General features: G+C 36.0%; 1 protein-coding gene across 1 annotated transcript in view; it reads left to right on the top strand.

Annotated features, from left to right (window-relative positions):
- Positions 1-12,256, top strand: part of LOC145692566 (uncharacterized) — an 87,596-nt gene that overhangs the window by 40,915 nt on the left and 34,425 nt on the right. Inside the window, exon 5 of the mRNA XM_081767875.1 lies at positions 8,559-8,953. Within this exon, the coding sequence (XP_081624001.1) occupies positions 8,559-8,953 (395 nt within the window). The remainder of the gene's footprint in view (positions 1-8,558; positions 8,954-12,256) is intronic.

Here is a 12,256-nt window from a genome sequence, read left to right on the forward strand (position 1 = left end):
CTTACTATAGTAAAGTATATGAAATATCCTGCAGAATTATCAAATTTTCAGGCAAAGCCCCCCCCCCCCGAAAGTTAGCAAATCACCCCCCGAAACAAAATCGTAAATATGCCACTGCCTATGTGTAATAACTTTCATTCCCTATTAAAGTTTCAACTTCCTATTTTAGTTAAATAATTTTCTTATTCAAATTTTTGTAAAGGAAATGTTTGATATTCCACTCGAAGGCTTTCTTTTGTACGTATTTTGTTCTCAAGATGGATAAGAGAAATGATATTTCTTTTAGTTTAAAGTTTTTAATCGTGAAGAATTGTGTTTGAATTTGTAGAAAAGTAGCCTAAATTTAATTTGTATATATTTGTAGCACCAAGTTTAGTTGCAAGCAATATGTTAATTGCTAAAACATACCTTAAAATATCAGTAGGTTTATATCTAAAACATATTAAAGTGTTGACTAAAAATATACACTATAGACTAACTAAGATTAATAAATACCGGTAGTTTTTCAAATCTTCTTTACATAAAAGTATGGACAGGGACAGTGTGTCCATCTGTCCCTGTAGATACCCAACTATTCTAAAGTTAATGAATAAATTTGGAATCTTAATTGTATTGCATTTTTTTCCATTTGTAATGTATGAGGAAATCCCTGATTGCCATTACCCAACCGTGTGGGAAATAACAATCAATTCATATTTTCGTTTCTAGCTTGGCAACGAAATAAGAGATGTATTTTGAAATTGGTCACCATAAACTAGACAAAATTACCTATAGGATCGATTTATCGCGCAAACTTTTCATGCTTTACGAGCTAGGTTATAATGATTTTTCCTTAGGTGAACGCAATTCCCCAATTCTCTCCTATAACAACAGACGGTGTTTGAAGAGTTGGCCAGAGAGATTATTAGTTCTATAAACAAGCTTCTGATGTTCTTGTCTTCTTTCTTCCAAGATATAAAATTAGATCCAGTGAAAAATTAACATGCTTTTGTTGGAAGGACGATTATAAATCGTGAATTAGAGTTTATTACGTTGTTTATGGGTCTAATTGGGTCATGGTGGGCCCAGTGGGTCCAGGTGTGTAGTGGGTAAAGTTTACGTTGACCCACGCCACTTGTAGTCTATTACTAACGAATTGTCATTAAGTCTCATTCTATATCTAGCGAAAACACCAAGCAGTATTTTAAAATGAAATGAAATGAAATGAAATCTTTGAGTTTTACGTCCCACGTTTATGCCGGCTAGGCTAAAGGAGACGGAGCAGTATTTTAAGTAGATTTAGTAAAGGAATATGCTTAACATAATGATGTCCTGGTATATACATTTTTCTGAAAGCAGTCAGTCTTTCACATAGCAGTGTTATTCAATTGTGTTACTCTACCAGAACTAAGATAACATTATTTTATATAATATCCCTGTAGTTCAAGTCAGGCCCGTATTCACGGGGGACTAGGGGGCCGGCAACGCTAAAGTTTTGCTGGCCCGCCCTAAAATTTTCACAGTAAGCTTGCAAATGAACTATAGTATGGTGATTAACTATAATGTGGTTGGATCCTCCCCCTACATTTTTGGGCTGGCTACCGGCCTGGTTCAAGTACTGTAGCAACGACCTTCAAAGCACCAAAATTCATCAACAGCACTTGCACCTTAATAATGAACAATTCCTATTTAAAAACACAGACATACTACTTGTCATATGTTTCCTTCGTGTCTACAGAGTATGCCACTGGTTTTGATGGTTTTATGCTTCCGTTGTGTAAATAATGTACTTTGAGATTAGTTAAGAAGAGTCGGTAAAAATCTCATTCTTCAGTGATTTGTATTACAATTCTGGTGCCTATTAGAATGTAATTAGTTAAGAAGAGTCGGTGCCTAGATTCAAACCTCAGTATTTATATTTTATACAAGTACAGGGGACTGACGTTCTATACAGAAAAAAGAAAAGAAAAAGAGGCTGCGTTAATTCCACACAATGGCTCTGTTACCTGAGTAGGCCCGTATCCAGATGAATTAGTCCCAGAAGCGATAGTCCTATTAGCGACAGGAACTGTTATCTGTCCTATGAGCGACCGATCCATTTACATTGAGATGATGGAAGATGATATGATTCCATCTCGTAAAGTATGCTTGCTTCTGGCGTTATTAGCGCCCGAACAACTTTGGTATGAAATATGTACGTGCCAGTGATACTGTTCGTCAAATATATTTTTCCTCTATAGTGAGTGCAAATAAAACTTATTTTAATTTTGAGTTAGATTTGACATAAAACATATCAAATAATTTAACGAAACAACAGGGATATTTCCATGAAAAGTATATTCCTATGTAATTATTGAAAATCCAGTTGTGATATCATCTTTCTTCAAAAGCTCTGTTTTCTGTACTTAATTTAATTCAAATCTAATTACTCACTAAGCCCAGTAATATATTTTATTTTGAAAAACTTAAACGTGTAACAGTTTCGCCGTGAATAAAATGAAAAAAAAAAGTCAATTACAAAAGACAGCTTTTGATATCCCTTACATCTGATTGGCTATTTTCAACCAATCCCACCAATTACAATGCAGTTCACTCTAAACAATCCAAAAGGTAAACAGTCTCTAAACTACCTTCCTCCCTATTGTAAGCTACTAAAACATGAACTAATTGCTTAATTTGCCTTCCTCCCTTGTTTTGACTTAGGCCTATATATAAAAGCTTGTCGTGTAGCAATCTAAAATAGTACCTTATAACTAGACGAACTGTTAAGTCCTGCGAGAGATTTGTAACTTGTGTAATAATTTCTTCGAATACACCGTGTTTTTAGGTTTCTTTGATATCCTCAAGTGGTGAACACCCTCTTTCCATGGGCGCCCGATTGGAAGGCAGGGGTTGGCCCCCTGGCTCACAAAAGTGTATACGTAATATAACAAACCACATATATTAAATATCAGATATACCAGACGTGATACAGCAACCATGGAGATTCAATTTCCTAGAAAATTTTCTTCGGGCGCCCCTACCTCTTTCTGATTTCTTTCTTATGCCATAAACATATTCAATCTAAACTTATGTTCCGTATAATTTTAACATGATTTTTTAGAATCATTGACAAGGACGGAGCTACTCTAAGTATTTAGTTAGTTTTCCCCTTGATATAGTCAATGTATTCATAGAAATTAATTCAAAAATATATTATTAGGAAAAACGTATAAAAGATTGTTAATGTAATGAGAGCATTCTCACGTATTAAATTCAGGTAGAGCGAAATTTTTCATAGTACATTTTGTTAGGTTTTAAATCACATTAGCATGAAACAAGTTAAAGAAGAGAGAACCTTATATTCTTCCACTATCTTAGTATGAACGAACTGTGACTCATAGGGCAGTTAACAGATCGAATCGGTCGCTCATAGGACAGTTGACAGTTCCTGTCGCTAATAGTACCGGGTACTGTCGCAAGTGGGAAGACACCTATCCAGATGAGTCTAGGGGAGCCCGGCTCCCCTAAATACTTGCTGGCTCCCTAAATGTTTCACGGTAGGCTTGCAAATGAATTATAATATGGTTCGATCGGGCCCTCTCACTAACTTCAGCTTGTCCCCTACATTTTTGGGCTGGCTACCGGCCTGTACCCGAGTTGTGTTAAATTTTGACAGAAACCTGTCGTTACTTCAACTGCCCTGCACTTTGGAGTAAAGGGTTATTACGGTAGTTGTTAAATTCGCCACCTATCATGATGTAGAGCCTTTTTATGTAGTAACACCACCAAGTAGAGATGATAGGGCTCGGAAAAAAACCGGCTTTTTTTTTTTTTTTTTTTTTTTTTACAAAAACTCGTTTTTTTCTGCTTCGCTTTTTTGCTTGGGAAATTTTGGGCTTTTTTCAAAATTCTGCTTTAAATTGATAAAGCAGATTTTGTTTTGCTTCTCTATAACACAAAAAGTCATTTAATTAGTGGTTGATGCCGATAATAATATAAAACCTCGAAAATAAACCATGAATTTCGAAAAGATATTTCAAACAGTTTTACTTCTCAACATATTTACATTATGAATTTCAAAGGATTAACCAATGTATATAATAAGATTTGTTTAACCTACTATATACAAAAGTAAGCAGGGTTGGAAGAACCATGGTTGTTTTTGAAAATGCCAAAAACCCGTTTTTTTGGGGGGGGGAGTTTAAACTAGTTTTTTTTTGTTTAAACCAGGCTTTTTTTGGGTTTAGATATTTTGTTTTATTTATTTATATTACATATTGACAGAAATAAGTTTGTTTCGCCTTGGTGTTATTATACAACAACGGGGTTATGCTGGAAGAGGTCACATAAGCTTAAAGAAGTCCGGTCAGTAAATTTCTTAAATTGGGAAACTCCCGCCCTAGCCATCGGGAAAATCCCGTCATTACTCTAAATGTAAAGCAATAAGGGAAAAATTCTGTTATTGCTTTCCATGTAAAATTTAAAGGTCAACGTATCATAATCAAAACGCTAAAACTGAGGTATTAAATTACAAATTTGGTACGTACATATCATTGAAAGTCCAATCCAAGCTAATGTTGGAAGCTACTTAGGCAATCGATAAATTTTGCCAATTTCTATCAATATATTTAAGCAATCTTGGCTTATTTATAAAACAACAGGCATTCAGGCATGCAGAAATATACAATTTGGTTACGTTTCGTATGTTCAGGCTTAACATCCTTACGTAATACCGAGCTTATCAAGGAGAAGACTTTCGCTTAAAGTTACATCCGAACCGCTACTTTGTTTACGCATGAGGTTTACGCATGTGGTTCGACCGAGAATTGAATATGGGACACCTTGATTAAAAGGTGAAAAAAAGGAAATAAAACTAATGCAGATGGTTTGATATGTGGAAACGTCACCATGAAGTTCACACGATTCGCAATTTTCGTTCTTTTTATATTTTGGTTTAAACCAGTTGTTTATTAAAAAAAATAGCTTGTGTAAACCAGCCAACCCTAAAAGTAAATACTTCTTTTAAAAAAGTATACAAATAACTAGCAAAATTCTATGTAGTTTTTTTACTTCAATATATTCCATACCCTCTTTTTGGAACAAAATAAAATTAAAATAAACATAAGAAAAATACTTAGATTTATATGATACACTTAAAGGCTGCACGTCTAGAGCTCTTGGTTTTGTATATTCCTGAAATTCTACAGTTTCATATAACCACCATCACGGTTTACTCAGTCCTCAAGTTTTCTGAATTTTTAACAAGAGGGATTCAACATATGAAGGTTGTGAGGCAAGAACATGGTAACCCACAATTTTACTATTTTAAGAAATTAGAGATTTTCTGCTGCACAATCCATTTTGAAAGTCGGAAAACTGATTTTTCACATATTACTATACATGAAGGACTGAACGAAGCGGTATGCGTTGCTGTCTATCTGCTGCATAAGTCAGTAATTGAAAATTTGTTGTTTACATGTTCTTGGTTAACATCCTTCATATCATTACGAAACTCTCCTCCCCCCTCCTACACCACCATAAAAGAAAGACTATATTTAAGTTAAGATAAACACAACTGCACAGCAAACATGACTGAGTGGAGCTTTTGCGCTTCTATCGGGAAGTCCGGGATTCAACTCAGCATTCGATCATTCTGACAAAGCTTTTCTTCATTCCATCTGTGAAGTAGAAATAGAGAGTGTACTGTGAGCTGGCCGACTTCCTTCCTTATTGTTTTTAAATCGTTATTATTACTAATTACCAGCAGTGACGGTTTTGCGAAGTTAAGGGGGGCCGTCTTTCGGACTGAAGCCTTTCCCCCAAATTACGGAATGTCTAAAACAAACGAAATATCTATTAGTCATGCCTTTGCTCATAAACTTTAAGCTTCCGTCACATAAAAATTACGAATGTTTAGAAAAACTAAGCATTAGTAAGAAAAACCTCTCTCAAAATACTTTTCTAAATTCGCCACTGATTCTCAGTATAAAATGATCTTCAAGGTTGTATCCGGAAGATTATCGCTAAATATATAAACGAAACGAAATATTAGTAATGCCTTTACTCATAAACTTCAAGCTTTCCCAAATAAAATTAGGACATTTTAGAAAACGAAACAATGAGAGAAACCCCTCCCAAAGTACTTTTCCAAATCCGCTACTGATTATTTGTATAAGTTGGTATTCAAGGTTGTATCTGGAAAATTATTGCTAAATTGTTGTACAGCTACAGTATAACAGAAATGTGGAAGTACGGTTTGACGAATATATTGAAAAACGTACTCTTTGACGGAAGTTAAACTTTTGCGCTAGAAGCTAGATTATTAAGCTCTTAGAAATGAAACACGGATGACAAACTAAAATGATCTAGAGAAAAAATGTCGATAACTCAAAAGTTAAAATAAAGTTAAATAGCCTCTAAAATTGCCCTCAAATACGACATTCTTTATGTTAGCTTTAATTCGTAAAACATGTGTTCCATCCATCTTGATGGTGAATGTTAGAGCGAAATATGGCATTTAGGTCATGGAATTCTTATCTAACTATAAAATATACTATAAGAAAGCTATTTAGATAGAAAAATCATGAAAATGAAAAAAGCCAAAATTTCCAAAATTCTCTTTTTTTCCAAAAAAGCCGGCTTTTTATGTGAAAAAACCATCGATTCAAAAAAGCTGGCTTTTTTGCATCTCTACTACCAAGTGAAGTTTTATATACATATCTCAAACACTCCTTTTGAAAAGAAACATTTACATTCTTATTAAACTCTTATGAGGGATCATAAAGCACGACATACATTGTTTATGAATGGTTACGAGGAACGAAATACAGGCGGCGACGAAGAAAAATGTAGTGCGCATAGCGAAAGCAGATGTCAATATTTCTACTTATGTAAATGTCAGAAAACTAATACACTCACAAAAATATTTTCATGAACAATTACAGGAAATGTAATATCTTACTTTTTATTTGGTATAAATTTCAAATGTAAATATACAGCTTAAAATTTTAATCGTAACAAAACGTTATAATCAATACAAAGTTTCCGTGGCAATTAAATACATTTATAGTATAAATTCAAGGCCAGGTCCATAAGCCTTAAAGGTCTAAAGTGTCGGTTCCTGTTACATGTACCTAAAACAATGTTATAGTTTTTAGTATCATTTGGTCACATTGCCTGGTGCCATACATCACCTACGCTGTGCGAAAAGGTTGTTGAGGTTCTGGAGTACCAAGTTATTCTTGTACACCACATTAAATTGCTGTGTCCAAATTACCTCTCATATGAGCACAATGCTTTTCCTAGCATCGGTGACCATCTGTCGCTTGTAAAATCGCATCGTTAACGTTACATATTGTGTTGTACTTTCCTGGCCTATTTTTCCTTTCATTGGAATACCTTAAGGTCCAGTCCGTCTTTAGTTCTTTATTCCATATACTTTATGCGTCCGTTCTGTACAACATAATATCTTTATTTTTCAGCTAACGATAAAGGTTTTCGAAGAATTTGATAAAACTGTACATGAACTTAATATTGCTCTGCAAACAACACTCGATAATCTCGTGAAGAAATGTCAGTCGACGATCAACTCAGCGAAAACACAAGCTTTAGTATTCCTACCGCCCAAGCGACGTTCCAGAGCCCGTAGAAACCAAACTCTCTTAAAACTGTCTCTTGATGAGTACCATGCATTGCCCTTGTATGGAGAGTGTATGAAGAGTGGGGCAGCTATGCTATTTTTTCAATTTTGTGTCTTGTTTGCGTGCTGCGTGGGGGTGGGTGTTATCGTCAAGAAGAAGAGATCAAGTCGCTTATGTCGAATTGTGTTTCCCTAAAGAAAAGTTCCTGTTCGACACTTTGTCGTCCTGTCAACTGGTCACCCGATCAATTGGAATGGTGCTGTTCCGTTGTCAGCCATCGTCAACAATCGTCAAGTAACGAAGATCAAAGAAGACAGCAACATTTCAGGATCAAAGAAGCCACAGCACCGTAGAAGGCATCAATCTTCACCGATTGATCGTTACGTCACCACTCTCTAGAACGCCTGGTGTTCGCAATAACCCCGTCACTCTCTAGAACGTTCCAACTTTTAGATATCCTTTACTTGGACGCCTAGTCCTCGTTAGCACCTCAACACTTTCTAAGATAGTTGGTCTTTGAGTTTTATCCGCCTCTGTAAGACGCTTGGTCTGTGAGAGGCACCTTACACACACTCCTTGGCCACAAGAGCATTGGAACCTATCACTCTAGGGTGCTCAGTTTCTGAGTCCCTTCAGTATGATCAACAAAACCAGCAAACATTTACAAGATGGTAATTGAGATGGTATTTGTATTTGAGATGGTAATTATTATTACTGTACATGAGAGGAATTTTGTAATAGTTCTAAAACTGTGTACAAGTTTTAAGCTCTACCCTAAAGACAACTTTATAATACTAAGACATGAACATTTTAAGTAAAATGCTACAAGACAAACTTCAATCTTAGCTTCCAAAACCGTAGGTATACCTCTATGGCATTTACCTGTCTCAATTTTCATTTAGAGAATAGTGAATAAGTATATTTATTTCGTTAATAAGTGAACTATTTTACTTTCAGGAAACAGCAACATCGTAGATGGTCTGAAACAAGGAATCAAGGTCGCTAATCTTGGCCAAAGCAAAAATTTTCGCAATGTAAATCGCATCCGGAAATCTCCAAAACCTCTTGTGATAGTGATTACCACTAGCAAAACTACGAACTTAAACAACTCGTCCAAAGATCTAATAGACGTAACAGTGGAAGCCAACAGCTTAAACAGAATCCCTATATATACTTTTGGTTTTGATAACGAAGCTGGGTTTGATTTGCTGAGGAAATTATCGTTAAAGAACTATGGAGTTGCAAAAAGAGTCTACGAAGCATCGGATGCAAATGTGCAATTGAGAGAAGCCTACAGAGAAATATATTCTTTGCTTCTCAGCAACGCATCTTTTCATTATCCTGATAATGAGGTAAGGATTTCTCTGTATAGCGTTGGTGAAAAATAGCTTCCTCTTATAGATTTTAATAAAACAAATGTTTCCTTGAAAGTGGAATAAAACAATTTTACTACAGTGTTAAAGTTCACATTGACATAAATGGTTAAAATCTGCAATAGGTATTACCAGCTTTTGCAGTCATATGGCAACATCTTATACTGATTACGACACGAATTTAGAGCAGGGTCTGTCAGAACAAGGGAATGTATTTTTCCAATTGATCAACAGTTTTTGGCTTTCTTTCTGATAACCTTCGCACCATGTACGGGATAGACTATTTTCACGAGCCGCCTGACATCTTGACTTCGGATTTCGGATGAACATTCTCTGCACAACTTGCATAACTTCCTGTTTAGGCATTAAAGAACGGCTTCTTCTACCCCTACGAGCACCTCCCACAGATCATATATACAGATGAATTAGAAACGGCTTATTCTTGATGGTTTTGCATTAAGAAGTAAGAGGTTCTGGCAATCCTACGCCACCATCTTTTCCCTGCACAACATACTGCCACACTTCGTAACATCATGCAATTTTGGCATCTTCCAGCAGTGTCACACGTTGTTTCGCATAGAGCTTCTATTGCTTCTCTGAAATGAACAAAATACAAATAGAAATTAGCATTAAAATTCGATAACTTTAGGGATCACAATATCTTTTCATTCCATGTATGTGTTGTGATATTTTTTTTAAAATAATATGAACGTTTTTTTTATTAGGAAGTTATTTTTCACCCCCTCTGTATGCGTGTTTAGGCCTACTTAACATAGCTAACGAAATAATCAAATATCTAAAATATACATGTAAACAAGTAATACAGTGTTATTCAAAAAAGTGTAAAACCTAGAGATGAAATCATTAAGTTTTACGTCCCGGCTAGGCTAAAGAAAACGGTGAGGGTGAGAAATGAATGAAATGGTGGAATGAAGAAAGTGGGAACAAACGGGAGAAACCCGGTGTTCGTCAATCACAAAGCTCAGTTGGCACGAGCTGGGATCGAACCAAGGTCCCAATGCGCCAGAAGTGAACGTTCTATCACTTTCTTCTAAAGTTAACTGAACGTGCCTCATTAACTTTCTTAACTACGTTTCTACTTAATTTTACTCGCTTTTTACTCGTTTTCCCAGTAACTTAGAACGACAGGGACACAAACACAGAAACATAGAGGACAGTTACAATTCCAAAGGCTCTCGCACCCTGAATCGAACCCGGTATCACGCACAGCAAATGCGCACATGCTAACCACTGGACCAGCGGTAGGGGCTGCCACTGAGCCACTGCGGCCCCTGTAGAACCTAAAGTAGAATCGCTAACGTTATTTAATATCAAACGAGATGGTTAAGAACGGCCTGTAAAATGAAGACTGTACTTCGGAAAGAGATAGAAGAAGTAGGCATATATACAGTTTGCAGATGATACAGTTTGATGTTTGTTGCAAAATTTCATTAGAAAATTAAAGATACTAGAAAACTCGACAGTAATCAGCAAAGAATATGGGATGAAAATAAACAGAAAGACAAAAGCAATGGTGACTGGAACGAAGCTTGATTGATTGGTTGTGCAGGATTAGGTTAGGAAGCATATTTCTAGACAATACTGGCATTTATGGCTTATCTAAGCCTTTTATGTGAGGACGTACCCCGGCGATCACATTACCCGGGGTATAGGGGTAGGAAAAAAGCGGCCAGGAATCATTGTATTAAGTACCAACCTGGACTTTACCTGCTGTGAATGAGCGAAACCTGGCAGAAACTTCACTGAGGATGGCTGTCCTAAAAAAAAAGCTCTTATACCTCTTACATCGAATGTCTACATAAGGAATCAAACCTAAGATCGTTTGTACCAAAGGCTAGAGTGCTAGCGACTACCCTCAAGCATTAGCGACTAACGTTAGCCTATTATCAGCTAGTAGGGGCCGCAATTGGTCGGTTTAATGGAAGTTTTGCATCCCTTTCGGCACTAAGGCCAAATGAGACTCGGATTTAAAGGTTAAGCTGGAATCGGGGATGGAAGCTTCATTTCTATGCACTAAACCAACGGGGGTGGGGGTGGTACGCTATTGGAATGAAGCGGTTGATATCAAATATAGAAATAGTTGACTAGTTTTAGGTACCTGGATAGTATTATTAATGAGGGTATAAAGTGTGAATGCGAAATAAACACAACAATAGGAATGACGAGAGAAGTATTTCACAGGAAAGAAATGTCTATTTTGTGGGTCTTTGAATAAAGAATTAAGAAGAGAACTCATAAATCGTTCGTGTTGATAATTATGGGACAGAAATGTTGACACTATGGTAAAACGATGAAAAAAACTGGAGGCTTAAAAACTGGTATGTGAAGAAGAATTAAAAGAACTAGCAGGGTCGAACGAAAACTAAACTAGGAAGTGTTATGGTAGTAAAGCAGAAAAGAATAATTTTAGGTGCAGTTAACCCTTTTAGGATTTCCACTTTCTGAGGTAATTTTGGACTTTCACTCAAACAGCTACTGCTTCTATACTATTTATCGTAGAATCAAGGTTCATACCTCGATTCTTTCAGGATAGATCATACTTTCCAACGGTATCACCTACTTGTCAGTATTATACACCAGAAACAGGAAAATAAAAAAAATGAAATTTTTATGCAGCTCTGACCCGGATCTGGGTTCACGTAGGGATCTCATTTTTTTTCTTGCAAAAGTACGCTGTAACGTACACAATACGTGTGCAAAATTTCGTCCTTGTAAGAATTGAAAATCTTGAAAACTGAGGCTGGGAGAAATTTTTGGAAGTCTGTAGGTGACCCATTGTATATGTATATATATACTTCAAAAATGTACGGCCTTATTCCTATTTAATCTAGTCATGGTTCAAACGCCATTCAATATAACGAGCCTTTTCCAATGGTATCACCCACATGTACGTATCATACACCTGAACCGGAAAATTAAGAAAAAAACCCGGAAGAATTTTTGAAAATCCAACCAAAACACTTTGCACCTCTGGCTGAGGCATGGAATGATCTAGGGATCTGATTTTTGAAACAAAATACGTTGTTATGTACATAATATATGTGCAAAATTTCAATCTTGTCTCATGAAAACAAAGGCCGGAAAATTATTGAACGTTTGAATTTAGGCTCTATCTATACGGTATATACACACATATATATTCATATTATAAAAATTTACTGTGTCATTACTATTTGGTCTAGAGTCACGGTTCAAACTTTTTTACTTTAGTATAGCAAGCTTTTCCAACGGTACCATCACATGTAGGCCTACACTCATGTC

Source organism: Thermobia domestica, chromosome 8, assembly GCF_964235325.1.
Source record: "Thermobia domestica chromosome 8, izTheDome1.hap1.1, whole genome shotgun sequence".
Classification (NCBI taxonomy): Eukaryota; Metazoa; Arthropoda; class Insecta; order Zygentoma; family Lepismatidae; genus Thermobia; species Thermobia domestica.